This window comes from Enoplosus armatus, chromosome 23, assembly GCF_043641665.1.
Source record: "Enoplosus armatus isolate fEnoArm2 chromosome 23, fEnoArm2.hap1, whole genome shotgun sequence".
Classification (NCBI taxonomy): Eukaryota; Metazoa; Chordata; class Actinopteri; order Centrarchiformes; family Enoplosidae; genus Enoplosus; species Enoplosus armatus.
This window is the reverse complement of record NC_092202.1, coordinates 4,446,797-4,464,433: the sequence shown is the minus strand read 5'-3', so window position 1 is coordinate 4,464,433 and position 17,637 is coordinate 4,446,797. Positions and strand designations below refer to the sequence as shown.

Sequence of the window (17,637 nt, the reverse complement as noted above, 5' to 3'; positions counted from 1 at the left end):
ACTCGTCGTCAACATTGCCTGTCTTGAACCTTGCCCCAAAACATCCTGAATCTCCCAAACTTAAACCTAAGCAACTTCACATGATCAGAACAGCTGTGTGAATCCACTGAGCTTGTTATTTTAAAATCGCTGAGATCCCTGTACGCCTCTGAAGCAGCGCTGAAAATAAAACCTGCCAGCATTTCAGTAGTAAACAGCGCAGTAGTGTTTCAAGAACTTAAAAAAATGAACAATCAACATGAACCATGTAATGATCAATATGTTGCAATGATGCCTCCAAACAGCCACCTTGTAGCTTAGAAGAAGGCTTAAGGATATGTCAGTGTGGCTGCAACTGTTCCCAGCGACGGTGACTCTAGTGTTTCTCCCGCAGTGTGGGGATGAATGAGACGCTTTAATGATGTTTGTGTGTGTGATGTTGGTTTCCTTACCCAGTGCAAATAACCTGAATTATATAGACACAGTCCTTCGGCCGTGGTAGCAGGTGAACTCAGTGTACAGCAACCAATGGAGGGGGGGAGGGGACCCCCGGAGGCCATCTTGGCTCAAAGTCGGCCCCTAAATAAAGCCAGTGGCATCTCCAGTCCCTGATCCGTCCACTGTAGAGGACGTACATGACAGAGGGATGCATTGTGGGTAAAGTGCAGGGGTGATGGGTCCCTCTGGTTTTTCCTTAAATTAACATTTCAACACTTTTCTGCTCTGTTCCTTCAACCAGCTCTTTAAAGCGAGACATACAACTCATTTTCCTTCACAAATATCCAACTTGGTCATTATTCCACTTTCAGTTTCCTTTCTCTTCACCAGTCAACTTGTCGTCTGCCTTTTTGTTCCTTCATACTTGTTCCTCACTCTGGACTCCCTCATGCTCTGGTAGAAGTCAGAGGTTGTGCTGACCTCAGAAATCCCGGTGAATCCGGCCAGCTTCCTGGTATCCCAGGGCAACAGAAAACAAAAAAAAATAAAACAGCCACGGTCCTTCCTGGGCTCTGTTCCACTGGCCAGTGCATGCAGGGACGAGGGGCGAGGGGAGGCGGGGCTGAGGTGCCCGAGTCTGACAGTGGGTACATATGGGTGCGTCCGTATGCCAACAATCAAGAGTGAGTGACTGCAAGTAAATCCACTCTGCAGCGACGTCAGAATCCAGTTGACTGAATCCTGGGCTCTGCTGGACTGCCCTCTTTGCCTGGTTGGGATGGAGGAAAAAAAGAGATTACTTAGTATAGAAAAGAGTGGAAACTGCATCGTCAGCCAAAGGTTTAAGATGCAAATTCAGTGCCCCCCTCACCGTCTCCTGAGCCGCGATCCAGAGATGGTGTTCTGGAGACGGTTGCCGAAAGACACTGTTGGTCCTCTGACTCCTGATTGACAGATGACTCTCTGAGGGTTTTCAAAAGCTTGTGATGGGCCTTCTCTATTTCCTGTTAAAGGGTGAAGATGCAGAAATGCCAAAATTATATGAGTAGCACATCAACATAATTGTGCTAGCAACAAACTATTGTAAACATTGTGGGTTGAATCACGAGAATATCCTGCTGCTTAGAAATGTTTGGCCCAGTGGATCACTATGTGGCTTAGTTGGAAAATCTACAGTCCGGTGTTTTTATCACACTTGATGTATGCTGCATTCATACAGTCCTCTCCAAGGCTGCAGTGTTAGCTCCCCTTCCTGAAAAAGCTGATGTCTGCTGTTGGCTGAATTTAAAAAAAATGGAATGAATAATTTAATGGTTGGTGAATAGACGCCATGGTCTCATAAGAAAGAAGAAAATCCCAACGTTACAAGATGCAGTCTGTTTGTGGGTCCCAACACCTGTTTGCAAACGATGTATGCCACGTCTCTCAGTATTTATATGTACAAGCCTCTATAACTATAAACGAAACACTAAGAGAAAGAAAAAAAGAGAAGAGAATGCAAAAGGACGGGCATCGAAACAGAACTAAAAAGAAATCGAAACAACTTTACTTGGTCTTTATTTCATTGTGGCTGTCTAAACGCTTTGCAATCACTACCCAGAAAAAGATCATCAGCCACCTGAACACAAACTCACCTTCAGCTGCCGCAACTTGCTCATCAGCCCCTCAATCGTGTGGAAAATCTCATCCACATTTTTGATCACGTGACTCTGGTGCCCAGCCTGCGATTGGCCCGTTTCTTCTTCCAGTTCCTGTTGCATAGCCTCTGATTGGTTGGGCTCTAGACCGCAGGCGGGCGTTTCCTCCTCCGGCTGCGTCTGTGGTGATGTCACTTCCTCCAGAAGCTGGGGGAAGTGGCTGGCGGTGGGGGTAGGGGGGTCGTTGGGGTCATCAGTGGCGCTCTCTCCCTGCTCTGTAGGCATTACCAAGTAGAAAGTGTTCCCTAGACCACAGACATGTGATAAACACAAAGCGTCCTGGTGAGAAATCTAAGATTATAGATTATATCCTATTTATCTCGATAAATATTACACATGTAAATAAAAGAACATGCTTGTCTGATAAAAACTACAGCACTTGACCAATTTAATTATCATTACCCTGCGTAGTGGCCTTGCCTCTCGGCTTGGATGATTGGTTGGAGGGGAGGGTGACATCATCAGTGATGTCTTCAGGGACAGAAGAAGAAGAAGAAGGACCCGCAACCACAGCTATGCACAGAGGATAGACGTGTGACAAAGAAAAGTGTGTGTGTGTGTGTGTGTGTGTGTGTGTGTGTGTGGAGGTGTTTGAATGTGAATGAAAGAAGAAGAGTGAAAAAGAGTGAGGCGAGAAGTTGAGACAAGAGCAGGTGTGGGATCAGTGTGTCGTTGTGAAGAGCAAGCAGACCGAAGAGAAAGAGAAGATAAAGTTTGTAAGAAACAAAATTATGAATCAGAGTGCAGAGAAAACATGCAGAGGAAGGCAGCCGTTAAAGACACCCAGATTTTATCCAAAAACAGACAGAAAGCAAAGTCAGCTGATCTCTTTCAGTTCAATCAACACCAAATATTCAACTCAAGGGAAACCATTAGTCTTGAGGTTTCAAATTTGTAATTATCTGAGAATTGAATGAACTCGAAGGGTCAGCCAGCCCTGCTGAAGAATCAAAGATAATTATTTGAAAACCTCTCTCTATCTGATCCGTTACCTTTCCTTATGACCTGAACGCTGGGTTGCTCTGCGTCTGGGGGCGGAACCTCTTCAGGCTCAGCCTCCCATTCGTTGGTGCTGAAGCTGAGGACAGTCTCCAGAGACTCTGGCCGCTGTCTTTCGGTGAACGAGTTCCTTTCATTGGACGTCTCGTTGGTGGGCGTGTCATCTGAATCGTGGCTCCAACCGTCCTCTTCGAAATCTCGTAATATGAGGTGCCTCAGTGTTTCAACTGCAGAGGCAACAACAAACAACAACAACAAACAACAGCAAAAAGAAACTGATTGGTTTTGAAATTCCTAAAGGTTGATCATTGGCTGATTACTTAAAAACGATCCAAAATTGATTTGTCTTTTGTGTAACGACAAACCTACAATAAATACAGTAAAAAGAAAAACAAGGAAACTTCTACTTGGATTGAACTACACCTGTTACATTACAGGTAATAAACTAATGACAATGAATAAGATGGTCACATGTTAACTGTAACAGCGATGCAGGTTGTTTTGGATTCCTTCTCACCGTCTTGTAAAGCCGCCTCTGCCACACCGACTGCTTTTCTTTCACCACAGATGAAAGCGTCTGATTGGTCCGAAGGTGTGTCGGCTGAGAGCACAATGTCGTCATTGGAGGAATGAGTCTCCATGGAATCTGACTGCTCCGTCATGGAGTTGTCTGGAAGATTTGAGGGTAAAATAATGAGTCAAAGCCTTTGTTTTGTGAGTAAGCCAGAAAGATCAAACTCAAATATCTGCACACAGTTTACTTATTTGAAGCTGATGAATATAATGTGGTCATTACCTGTATAGACATTGCTGCCAGTTGACACTGGGGATGCACTGCGTAGACTGGGGGAACTATAGAAAATACAAACACAACACACAGTAAGCACACGCAAGGCCAAGAAAACAACACTCCTTTACTTATTATTCGTAGGCTAGGATTTGCTCACGATATAGGCATGGATCCATGATTGATCAGGGGTGATGAACCGCCAGCCGATGACATGGTCTTTTCAAGTAAATCTTTCCAGCTGTAAAGCAAAAACAAAAAGTCAGCAAACGTACAGTGCAGCAAAAGATATGTTTCTGGAGGCTGAGGAGGAACCCTGATGCTTGGTAAGCCTTCCTGAGGTAAACAGCAGTTACAGAAAAGAGCGTACGTGTTTTTCTCTGATGACGTCCCAGCCACCAGCTCATAGATCTGCCTCTCTGTGGTGCTGATGACGTAGAGGGCTTTGTTGTCTGGAGAGGAATCACAAGATTTACACGTTTGATCTGGACCACAGAAAAAGCAGGAGGGCACTAATTCGCCATCATTTTAATATTTGCGTTCCTGGGTGTGACCGCTACCTGTAGCTACTGAGCGGACCAGCAGCGAGTCCAGCTTCACCAGAGGGCTGAAGGAGGTCTTGCTGTCTCCGCTGCCTCCTCCGCCTCCACCCAGCCAGCGGGATGGATATCTCAGCTGCAGCCGGTCGTCTGGGCCCCTCTGTAGAAGGACCAGGCAGTCTGACAGCAGCAGGGCTTGAATCTCTGACGGGGGGGGGGGACAGAGACACATGATTAAAGGGTATGAAAACAAACTGATGAGACTGTATGAATCAATACAGCGTGTATCCACACAGAGGTACTGACCTATCTGCTTATCTTTGCTAACTTTCCACGTGAGAGGACCTTCATGGATCATTCTCTTAGTGGTGAGGTCCAGACTCTGTGAGACAAAACACATTTAGGTAAAAAAGGAGGAAAGCTCCTATTAGACATGGATGGCAGCCTTCATTACAATATAAACAAGAAAGTAAGGGACAAGGAAAGGACAAAAACAAGCTAACCAGCATAAACTATTTGACAACCTTGAATAGAGGGGCAGCGTCCAGCCTGCGCTGGTACTGGCTGAGGCGTTGCCGGTGTTCTGTTTCCCTGACAACCTCGTTGACAGCCAGCAGTATCCCTCGGCAACACGCCTGGGCGCGCTGAAGCGAGGGGAGGTCCGACAAGCCGGCTAAACAAAAAACACAAGAATAGCGGTTTTAAAAATGTACTTTTTTGGCAGGTTTTCCTGTGTTGATGGTTATTATACAATATACCCATTGATTCCTCACCCTCTGTGTGTTTCATGATGTTGTCTAGCAGCAGGGGGTACTTGGTGAGTCTCTGCATCTCGGACACCAGCAGGTCTTTCAGCTGCAGCCTCCGACAGTGAGGACTCGCTTCACACTCCTGAAGACATGTCAAACACATAAGCACATAAAGCACAAGGCTGCGCCACTACGGAGGCAAGGACAGACGTTCAGAGAAGAGAAGGATCAGACAAGATTTCTAAATACATATGATGACATACAAACCAATACGAACTAGAAACTGTCAGGTATGGACGTGTGTGTGTGTGTGTGTGTGTGTGTGTACCTGGATGATGTGAGCGAAGCGAGGGTCTTTTCGTTGTTTGTTCTTGATGAGCTCCAGAGCCTGAGACTGCTGACTGCACAGCTGGGATGCTTGTTCCTGAAACTCGTCTCCTGCTGCACCTTCAAACTAGAAACACACACCGCTGTTAACACACTAAATATATGTCACCGTTCACATTACAATAGAAACGAGAAGATGAAAATGGAGATAAAATGATGGCAGTGATTATTTCACCGACCCTGGCCAGCATAACGTCCCCAATGTCCTGAACGATGGGAGTTTCTCTTCGCTTCTTCATCGACTCGCACAGACTCGCTGCAAAGAAGTGATGCAGAGGCAACATTAAGAGCGACATTAAAAAGGACCTCAACTTGGATGGACATCGGTTAAATTATTTAAAATACTACCAATAAGATATGGTACAAAACAAAACTATCTGCTGGAGTAGTAGCAGATAATATTATACAATACCATATACTTCCATGCAGGCTCTAAATTAAAGCCCAGAATACATATTGACTCAGTAAAGCTGCAGGCTGAGATTACACATAACAGTTACGACCTTTGCTTTATATTTGCTTCACTTATTATTATTTACCTAGCAACATACAGCCCTGAATACATGTTGACTCAAAGTACAACTCACTTTATTCTGCAAACAAAAGAAACAAAAAGCAGCAACATGAAAGTTCCTCAATTTTCCATATTTAAATGCTTACTCTTCTTAGTCTCTTTTCTTAATTTGAAAATATACTAAAACGGTGTTAATTACATGACCATAAACAAGATCATAATAATCCACAACTATACCTGTAATTATTGTAAATACATGTACCGTATGTACACTCAAATGTGTGCCAGAAACTTTAATTTTCTATTATTTCTATACTTGCATATAAAAACCCTGACACACACACACTCTCACACACACTCACACTCACACACACACACACACACACACACACACACACACACACACACACACACCGTGGAGTTCGTAGACCTGGGGCAGATTGGGGAAGATGCAGGCCAGCTCATCAGAGTTCAGCACAGACCTCATCTTCTGGAAAAAGACCTGGTCCAGGACCCTCAAGGTCCGCAGGTGGGACACCTCTGTGGTGAACAGCTCTGATGATGAAGAGAAGAGAAGAGCAAACGGAGATAATCAATCAATGCACTACCATCTTACCTCTTACTTCTACTTCTGAGTATCAAGTATTTTACAATCATATTAAAATGTTTGCGTGTGTTGACTCGTACCGTAGATGACGGCCTGTCTGTCCACCTCCCTCGGACTGAGCGTGGCGAGGAGCTGAGGAGGAACTGTGTCCTGCCAGTTCTGACCGTCTGACACCTCCTCCTCCAGCGCCGCAGCGTCCGGCAGCAGGGCCAACGGTGAGTCCACACTCCTGCAGAGTCACGCACACACATAAACACAGGTCAGGGGCGATGGACAGGCCGTGGCAGAGGACGGATGTAGGCGTATGAATGAAGAGACAAACATTTTTATACTAACATAGCTATTACAAAACAAGAAAATCTCTTTCGTGTTCACCTAACATTACAGGCACACTTGAAACTGAAAGTTCTTCTTCAAGAGTTTTGCATGTGGGAAAGTTGTCAGCCATCTTCATTTATATTTATAATTGTCTTTAAACTGATCAACTATCACAAATCATCTATGGGGATGACATGGAACTCACCTTCGTCTAGACCGAGGGGTGTATGGGGGTGTAGGGTTCTCTAGAGACCTGAGTTTGAGAGAGAGTGGAGAGAAAGATGGCATGAAGTGAGCACCTACACTTCCAGGGGTAACGCCAGGGGTGTTCGAGTTATTTGGGATTTAAAGCTTTCAGGGGAAAGTTTTGATTCCTTGAGGCTTATTTAATTAATTTAACCTTAATTTAACCCTGCCTGAAGAATGCAAAGTGAGGTCGGTATCCAAGTATCATCTCTAAGAAATTTCAGACGATTCTGTTTCCAAAAGTCGATAAAAACATAATGAAAACAATCTTTACCGCGCAGAGCTGCTGGACGCAGATGACGAGGTGCTGTGCTGCAGCGGCCTGAGGCCTGGCCCCTCCCTCTCCTCCCCACAGTCCTCCATGTCCACGTCACTACGAGAGCGGGGGACAGACTCCGTTCCTGAGACAACGCCCCGCCGACGCCCTTCTCCCTGAGCCTTCAACGACTCGCTACGTGCCAGACGCACTGAGATCGTAGGGCTGCGAGAGAGAGAGCACAAAGACAACATACAGCATTTTACTAAATGAGTCAGTATACTCCATACTGAATATATACTACAGGTGATGATGTAGTTTAAGAGGTTAAGCAGCACTTCAGAGCTACCTGTCCATGCTGTCTTCTCCCAGGCTGCTGGAGGAGAGCCTCTGGGGGTCGGCGGCGTCACCTCCCTCCTCCGGTGTCTCTGTGTGATTCTCAAACTGCTGAATGATGTTCCTCACGCTGCCAGGACGGACTGCACACACAGATATTACTTAACCGCACAGTATGATATAGGGTTGATGTGCATACAATGAGGTGGAACACAAGAGATGTTCAAACTACATACATTGCATGAAGAATAAGGGTATGTATGTTGAAAAGCAAAATTTAACTTAAGAGTGAAATCAAAAATGCAGTGACAAAGAATATATACCTTCGGTGGGTGACAACGGGACATGGAATGCTACAAAACCAGAATGAACCAAAAAAGAGACAATGAAATCAGAATAACAAGACACAATGAAAAGTCCATAAATCAATAAATAAACCTGCAAAAAGAATAAAAGGGCAAACAGAGGACAGAAAGAAATCAATACTGTCTGACGAATACAATGAGTGAGAGCATCACGTTTGTGTTAGCGTGCCTCTAATGTGGTGTGCCAGTGCACCAACGCTGCCAGCTGATAATGACCTTTGCATTTTAAATACTGACAATGTACGCATGAGAGCAGCGTGATGATGAAACAATTTTTTTTAAATCTCACATTATTGCATGTATTAGCATATCAGCATTTTGACAATGAGCTGGGTTTAGATGTCAGGTTAATTTGTTCATTTCCTTCCTCAGTTCTACGTATGAAAGAATGTGTGTGTTCGTATTTACTGGACTGGGACGTGGTCCGGGGTTTGCCGATGTACTTCAGGATGGGATTCCTCTTTTTATCCTCGCCATCTTTCTCTTTCTTGATACCACTCAGCTGTGGAGAGAGGAACCATGAAGTCACGTCATCTAATCAATGCATAAACCTCATTCTCATTTATCGACGTCTATTCATTTCCAGTACATTATTTTTCTTCACCCAAACGTGCTGCTCAAGAGTTACGTTTAAAAGGCTTAGAAGAAAAGGTTTTTTGTTAACATTTGAACGTAGAAACACAAATCATTTGGTTTAAGCATCTTTGAATGTGGAAATGCAGCTCCAGCATTTCAGAAATGGTCAAGCTCCAGTGAAAAACACCTTTAAAAAGAGAAGTCAGACGGGGTGGGCTCTAGGTGTGTAAATACCTCAGTACCACAGTGATGTACAAAGTGGCAACTCGGAGCGTACACCTCATCAAACCAAGAAAAAGAGATGGGGTATAGCAGGAGAGAGCCAGACTGAGATGCAGCACAAATCATATTGCTGTTCTTCCATAATTTAAAAAAGAAAAACCATTTGAAACAGAAAGCAGACGCCCGTGTTTACATTTACAACCCGCCTTGAGCAGCTGCCGCTCTTACCTTTTTCGTCTTTAAGAAAGGGAGCCACTTCTCCTTCTCTGTGCTCAGACCAGGGAAGACCTTGGAGTCTCTCAGCTTGATACCAGAATGACGCAGGTATAGGAGCACGGCGGACGCCAGAGGAGAACTGAGGGAGGGGAGCGAGGGGGTGGAGAGGGGGGGCAGGACAAACATGGTGGAGGGAAACATGAGGAGAATAGACCACGAGGGGAAACAAACAAAGAGAAGGTGTTGAGAAAGCATTACGCAAATCACTCAGACAGCTGTTGCTGTTAAATTACATTTCACTCAAACAGACGAGACGCTTATTTTACCTTCTGTCCTCTTCGTGCTTTGATCTGGAGCGGGAAGACAAAAAAGAGACATAAAAAGGCGATTAATTTCCTCCTTTCAAAGAGTATAATTCTTCATGTTAAATCCACTTCATTCAGGTGAAAACCACAATGTAAGAGGCAGACTGTGGTGCAGCAGTCATGTGACAGGAATCGGCCTGTGTGTGTGTATAAAGTTGAAGAAGTAAATGTCACGTGGTTTCCAGGTTTTTGCGGCTGTGGTTATGACCTTTGTTATGATAGCTTGGGTGAGCTCCTTCTGTCGCTTTGTAATAACAATTTTATTGGGCCCCAAACATCTGACCCTGTTGCTAGGCAAATCTGCCTCAACAGTCTTAGTGTGTGTGTGTGTGTTAATATTCACCTCATGATTAGAGCCACATGTTGAAGTAAACCAAAGTATAATTAGTTAACAGGTGGATTTACACCCAAAAAACGGGTGGTCTATCTTTTTTTGCATAGGAGTTAAATATGTTAATAAATTCCAAAAGGAAAACAACCTGCTCTTTTCCAGTTTGACATTTAGATAAAGGGGAGTGAACCTGTGCCCTCGCCATGAACTGAAAGTCGTTGCAATTTTACAGGTAAAACGTGACACAACAGCAGTGTTTGAGTTAAGTCACAGACTCACAGTATTTCCCAGAGGGCAGTGACCTGTCTGTCCACCACTTGTCTCTCTTTCAGCGGGTCTCCATCCAGCTGCTGCAGGTCTCCTTCTCCAAACAGAGAGCCAAGACCCATCATCTGCTTGTTCCTATGAGACACAGAAACACAAGCTTAGAACTGACCTTTATGTTCATTATTCTGCCAAAGCAGACATGTACCATAAGATGGGAAAACCAAAATGGGACACAGGGCCTAACTTTCACTGAATAACTCCCGGTATTAGTGTTGATCAATGTTACAAACAAAACAAAAACAAGTGATGTACCTGTAGTCCTGTATCTGGTCCTGGATATCCGGCAGCACTTGCTGCTGCAGCTCAGACAGAGGTCCTCTGATGTCCTCCTGGGCATGAAGTCGACTTTCTGAGGGGACAACATTATGTCAGCGGGTAACGTAATCATTACAGCCATGTGGCTCAACTTTTGAATTACCAGACACGATTCAAATCGACTGGCTTTTAGTTGTCTTACCTATATCTGTGAGATACTCCTCTCGTACTTTGATTTTCAGGGGCTAAAAGAAAAAAAAGAAGCTGTACTGTAGTTACAGTAATAACAGCAGGTGCACATTAGCAGCCAATACTGGGATATAACAGATAAAGGAATGTAAGTATAGAACCATTATGACATGTTGCTACATACTGCATCTGGGTCCAGGAAATGGGAGCAGATCTGAGGTGCAAGTGCGCGGGCGTCTTTAGGACTGGAGCCCAGGTAGGCCTCCACCGACAGGTAAAACAGCTGTTGTAGACACACATAACCATGAATGTGAGCAAGCTAACCCAGACATACACATGGAAAATGTCATCCAAAAACAGCAGAATACATTTAAATTCTTAGATTACCACATTTATAAGAAGTCAGTCCCAAAGAAAACACAAGACTGACTGAGAGACAAACACAACACTTTGTTTTATTGCATTTGTTCAAATCGAACATCAAATATAATAGGCTGACCAGGGGGTTGGGGTCCAGGAGCTGGGTGAAGACGTATCTCATGAAAACAGCCATGTGCGCCGGTCGTGACTTCAACATCTCAATGTCCTGGAACGGACCGTCCATCTGAGAGCCAGAAAAATATGACCAGTTGTTTAGATGGAGGGAACAGCGAGATGCAGGGAAGGAAATACAGAGGCGGCAAAAAATACAAAGATTAGAGTCCCACCAGATGTCCTTCTCACCTCATTAAATGCATAGCCGTCATCTTCTTCATCCTCTTCCTCAGGGCCGATGATCTGGGTCTTACCGCCCTTTGAACACACACACACACACACACACACACACACACACACACACACACACACACACACACACACACACACACACACACACACACACACTCTCTTTTCAGTTCCACTGCTTGTCTCTTACATTTTAAACAGCTTTGCAAGTCATAGAGGTACATGACAGAAATGGAGAGGAAGAGATGAAGAGGAAATAACAGAAATACATCTAAAGGTAGGAGAGTGATGTTTGTCCTGGAGGTTCAGAATGGCACGGTAAATGATACAACAACACAAATATGCAGCCGGTGATGCAGGCCTCGTCTTTGCGTTGACTGAATATAGACATTAACTGACTTAGTCGACTCAGAGTTCCTTCATAACCTCAGCAGGAGGGAGCTTGTGATCATATACGTGTTTCCACTGCATGTGACGATCTTATTACCGGGGACATCGATCTTAAAGTGAATGCAAGTGCGTGTGTCCATCTCACCGAATCAGACAGGGTGTGTGTGTCGGAGTTCTGCCGTCGGTGTTTGGGGGTCCTGAAGGAGGATGAGGGGGAGGAGTGGGGACTCTCAAAGGCCTGGGGGGGAGGAGGAGGAGGAGGAGCGGGAGGGAGGGAGGGAGGGAGGACGAAGGGGACGGGATGAGTGGGACCATCACATACACAAACATACAATCTCACCAGTTTATGAGAAGACAAGACTGTGCAGCCTACCTCCATGTCCCCTTCGCTCGAGTCTATTGATAGTCGACCTGCCAAAGCACAGAGCAGTTTCAAACCACTTATACTATTAGAAAAGGTTACATTTTAGTGCATATGGCAACAGAGGTAAGTAACACCTGAACTTGGACACTGTCCTCCACAACAGAAGACTCATTTTAAGCTACTTTCAAGAATGTGTTATTATTCCTTACAGGAATTTAATTATTAAAACCTTTATGGGGAGTACAGAAAAACTCATATCTATATGATATGTACTAATTAAATCAGGAACATGTTAAACATTGGACCCAGTGTGAATCTTTGTAGCACTGATTAAATGAAATAGGTAAAAGAAAGAGAGATACAAACCTTCTCCTGCGATGACGTAGCTTGTGGCAGAGTCTGATCGCGTTCCGTCCTGGAGAAGCAGAATAAGCATCAGTAAAACATTTTAAAATGTAAAATTATCCATGTCTTCGTTAAAGGTGGACTAATGGATTTTTTGGGGCCAGAAGGGGGCAGCAGAAGAGGCCACAAACACAACACTGACATATATATTTGGATTTAAAACCCTTTGACTCTGTCTCAATTAAAAATCTGATGCTGTAATCAGAACAATGGTTGCACTTATAAATACATATATTTAGAGGTTTTCAGTGAATATATAAAGCCTGTAAAAAACACATAAAAGAGTCACGTCTCCTCACCAGATCTTGCTGAATCTTGACTCTGACTTGGTGAGCTCTCCTCTTGGCACGTTCAATCCGCTCCTCCAGTGACGGCGTCGGATTCCTCAACTGCTCCTCCAGCAAGTCCTGTAAATTGGTCAGGTCTGATTATCAACAGCAGATTTTAGCTGTAATACGTGCTCGTTGTGTAGAGAACTACAGCATATGACAATGTGAGACATTATTGATCCTTACAGCGTGTAGGCTTTCAGTGCCAAGCACATTTTGAAATACTGGGACAGTGTATTTGTTAGTGTGTGTACCTGCAGTTCAGCCTCTTCCTGCTCCAGCATTTTCCTGAGTATCTGAGTGGCATGTTTCTGTACTTCTGGGTCCTAAAAAACACATTTACAACAGAAATTGTAAATCATTTTGATGATGAAGTATTTTAAATCTTTACATTTGTTTCACTCAGTACTGATGCAACATGATACCAGCTGGAAATTCAGTGTCCACTAGTTAATATCCTTAATATAATTTCACTCACCTGTAGTGGTTTGGGTCCGGTGATTCTTTGGGAAGGGGTGCTACTCAGTCCAGAGGGCAAGGGTGGAGGTGGAGTGGGTGGAGCCTCCCCACCCAGAGACGTTCTTTGATTGGGTGTGAGGTCAGTGAGGAGGGGCTCTAAGGGCAAAGAGGCGGCTGAAGGGGGCGGTCCTTGTAGTGTCAGAGCTACGTACGTTCCAGCTATGGGATGATGAAGAAAAACAAAGGTGATGGAATCAGATAAATACTGGAAAAAGACCAAACATTAAAGCAAAGACACACAACAATCTTTACACTTATTTCAAACTCACATTTGATGAGCTTTACCACCTCCTGATGGGACATGGAGGACACCAACGAGCCGTTCACCTGACAGAGGGAGAAGGAAAATCAGCAACACTATAAACAGGAAGACACCAATAACTCTCAGATTAATGTCTGAGGAGGAAAGTAGTAAAAACCTTTATGATTCGGTCCCCCTCTTGGACCCCAGCCTTGACTGCTGCACCACCTGTAAAGATGAGTAGAGGTGTACAGCAAAGCTCAGGTAGAGAAAGAAAACAGTTTTAACTCAGATGTCATGTGTGCTACTACAGACAACTTATCTATCATCAAGGTCATATTATATTTGAATAATAATAAAATAAAATGCATAAAATGTGTAGTTGCGTTAATTAAGTTTTTAAATTCTGTATATGAACACTGTATCACAGGTTTAAATATATAATTTCATCAAAACTTTTCATGGCAGTTTGTTGGAGGATCTGTGTGTAAAATAACACAACCAGCATTATGATAACATCAACACATCAGCTGTGCACGTGTCTCACCTGGTCGGACATTCTGCACAAGCTTGACTCTCTCTCCACACACTGTGAAGCCGAAACCGAGCTGGTCCTTCTGCACCACCACACATCTCTGGACAAGACCAGGACCTAGGAGAGGAGGGCAAACGGATGTTTGGGGGATATTCAATAAAGTGAAATTCTAAATCGATCCTAAACAAATACATAAATCAGCGGAGGAAGTCGCAATTACCCGTACTCTCAGCAGGGAAGTCACTCGTCGGCTCCCTCTGCTGGGTGGCGGAGGATTTGCGCTCAGAGTCCCCGATGGTCAGACTGCTGAGCCTGTTTGAGACATGAGAGAAAGAGAGGCTTAGCATGAAACAAAACTAAACAGGGTGACTTAGAAAACGCTCTGCAAGGGCTGATTGGACTGGGAGAGGGGAGATCTGAAGGGAGGAGTTAAATGAAGAGAGGGAGAATCATTGAAGGGGAGATGAATAAAAAGTGAGAAAGAGGGGAAGCTTACAATTAAACAAAGAGCAACGTAAAGAGGAGAGAGGGAGGTCACATTCAAGGGAGGTGCATGGTTAGATATGCGGGGTAGAGAAGAGTGAGAATATGAATAGCATGAGAAGCAACAAGAAAGCAGTCGACGGGAAAACTCACCAAGCAGCAAAAGGGCTGAAAGCGAAGCATGACAGAAAAGATGGAAAAGGCAGAAAAGGGGGAAAAGGGACAGAGAAAAGAGAGAGAAGAATGAAGACACAGAGAAACTGACCATGAGTTCAAACCATCCCAACGCCCTTCATACTCTTACAGATTGTAAACACTGAGAGCAGCCTTGACTTACAAGAATATATTTATTTAAGGGCACAAGGACACAGTGACAAGTGATTTGGTATTACTCCAGAGGTCCAATGACTGGCTGGCTTAAAGGGACAACTCACCCCAAAACAAAGTGAAAATTATTAATCCATCCAGATAGATTTGTTGTGATTTACTAACACCTGGAAATAGTGAGCTACTGTACCTGTAGAGCCAATTGGTGCTGAAACAATAAGTCAAATAAGGGCTACATGTATTGTATAAAATAATAGAAAATAAATTATACACTTGAGTAATCTCTAATGTCAATTGAAGGAAAGGAAAATCGCCAAACTTTCGCTGCTCCTACATTCTTAAATGTGTGGATTTTCCCCTCATATTCAATAGTTTTTGGGGTTTGGACTTTTTTATCCGACAAAACAAGCAATATGTAGCCAGTCTTATCAAATCTCAATATGTGCAACTGTTGCTAACGCCACCTACACTGCCACGTCAAGCCTAAGCGCCCTGAAATCTGCTGCCACAGCTGTACAATCCATAGGTGTCATTAACCCCAAAAACCCCGACATAAGCTCTCACCGGACAGCTGTCCTACCTGAACAGGTGGGCGTTTTTCTTATTGGCTGCCCTGCTGTCACATGACACACCCAGACACAGTAGTAGGAACGTGCACAAGAACACACACACACACACACACACACACACACACACACACACAGACAGGAAAAAAAAGGTTGACAGCAGGAGAAACAGGAAAGACACATGATCAAGGCACAGATGCTTCTAACATGATCACAGAAACACAGTGTAGGGCTACATGGTGAGTGTGATGATGACTGACAGTAACAAACAGGATGAACTACAATACATCAAGTTTTAGCAGCGGGAAAAAGCTAGACACAGCAGGTGAAGACTCAAGCAGCAAATAGGCACTGAAACTCAATACAAACAGTAGGAATGGGAATCTTTGGGAATCCTAATTTGATTCAGATCCTTAATGTCCCGATTGGACTCAGAATTCTCGATTGAATAAATAGCAAACTGAAATGCAACATAACTGGCAGTTAAGCTAACTGGTTATGCTTCTGTCTAACATTGACTAACCAATGAAATGAAAGTGTACGTTTGTCGTTGGTTAGTGCTGGAGTTAGCTAACGTTAGCCGGTATATGGGAGATGAAGTACAAAGTATCCACAAAAATACTTCACTTTCGTCATGCAAAGCTAATTATTTAGCTACTGCGACAAAACGCTTGCCTATTTTTTTTTTGAAGATGAACTACAAGAGAAGTCTGGCGTGTGCGCGCTGTAAGTCGTCCGGGTGTTGCACTGTGCTCTTGCTGTTAAGTTCCGCTTTTTTCGTTCCTTCAACAAACTTTATTTAAAGCGTATAAAATTTGATTTTAGGCATTTGTGAATTCATTCAGAATCATAGCAGGTAAGAGTTCCGATTCGTGTTACCCCACCACCCCTAACAAACAATCTAAACATTATTGCAAAATCTTTTGTTTCGAGAAAGTATTGTCAGGCTGCTACTATGTTCATGCATAGAGTATTTTGACCTCTCTCCTTGTTCCAGAGAGCAGCTGTATGACCTCCCAGTAAACAGCCAGTCTGACTTGTTTTTCCTGTGGCCAAACTGGACCTCAGTCAGATAAAGACACATTGATTGGCTGATCTGGGAGTACTACATTTTTGAGCAAGGCGTTGAGATGTATCCTTAACCACAGAAACAGTCTCGTGGATGTGAGGCTCATACCTGTCCAGTGTAGAGGTGGGTTGGCGGAGACTCATGTCTGCAGCCTTATGACACTCCTCTGCTTCCTGGTGCGGGATCAACACTGTCACTGGGCCTCTTTTATCATCATCAACATCTCTTTCCTCTTCAGTTTTCAGTCCACACAATGGGGCTCTCTGTTGTGCTTTGATCAGATCTTCAAGCTACTTGGAAGCTGGTTCAGATCAGACAGAGTGCTCCTCATGTTCCCATCCACCCCAGTGGTTCCAGTTAAGTGTCAGTGGGACTTTAAAAAGAAAGTGCTGCTAAAACTAACACTCAAATCTCTCCAGTATCTCTCTTCACTGGGCTACATTAGTGGTTAAAAATAAACACTATAACAGAGGCTGTTAGTGGCTTGATGCAGTGGTTAAGCTGTAGTGGAAAATGGATAAAGGACAGTCTGCTTCCTCACAGGTCATCAATCATGAATGAATGGCTGATATGTCTCGCTATGCTCCAGGAGGACAACAACTCCCATGCCTTTTAGTGTCCAGATAAAAGCACAGCATTATGTTAAATGATATTTAGTGGCCTGCAGCGAAATAAATCACCAAAAGCTTACACGCAGTCAGACTTGTTTACATGTGGGGTTCTTAACAGCTGTGCCAACCTAAATACCACCATACAAGCTAAACACCACCATGATGCCGCTCGTTTCTCAGTCATACGCTTGCATAGATTACGTTAAAATCTAACATGAATGCCTAAAGTGATACCGATACCGATATTATCTGAACTGACGTGTATGTGGCTAACTTCGCTAATGCAAATTACTCCATACACAAAATGACGTACCCCAGTTTGATAAGTAAAAAATCAATCGCCACACCACTCCAACACGATTCCAAGGTAACTGTAA

General features: G+C 44.0%; 1 protein-coding gene across 1 annotated transcript; it reads right to left on the bottom strand.

Annotated features, from left to right (window-relative positions):
- Nucleotides 1-1,136: 1,136 nt before the first annotated feature.
- Nucleotides 1,137-17,059, bottom strand: arhgef11 (Rho guanine nucleotide exchange factor (GEF) 11). Its single transcript, XM_070929711.1, has 42 exons — nt 16,758-17,059; nt 14,841-14,855; nt 14,425-14,516; nt 14,217-14,321; nt 13,848-13,897; nt 13,698-13,755; nt 13,388-13,587; nt 13,164-13,235; nt 12,880-12,987; nt 12,542-12,590; nt 12,185-12,222; nt 11,957-12,049; nt 11,422-11,490; nt 11,198-11,302; nt 10,883-10,981; nt 10,712-10,754; nt 10,507-10,603; nt 10,207-10,329; nt 9,558-9,581; nt 9,244-9,370; nt 8,626-8,719; nt 8,176-8,205; nt 7,866-7,995; nt 7,535-7,741; nt 7,220-7,267; nt 6,777-6,925; nt 6,504-6,644; nt 5,755-5,831; nt 5,517-5,642; nt 5,213-5,330; nt 4,964-5,112; nt 4,746-4,821; nt 4,461-4,643; nt 4,271-4,352; nt 4,061-4,141; nt 3,910-3,965; nt 3,631-3,783; nt 3,107-3,340; nt 2,517-2,627; nt 2,052-2,359; nt 1,289-1,421; nt 1,137-1,186 (listed from the first exon to the last, which is right to left on the bottom strand). Exons 1-42 carry the CDS (start codon nt 16,790-16,792, stop codon nt 1,137-1,139), a joined length of 4,338 nt encoding a protein of 1,445 aa, XP_070785812.1. The 5' UTR covers nt 16,793-17,059.
- Between the last annotated feature and the right edge of the window lie 578 nt (nt 17,060-17,637).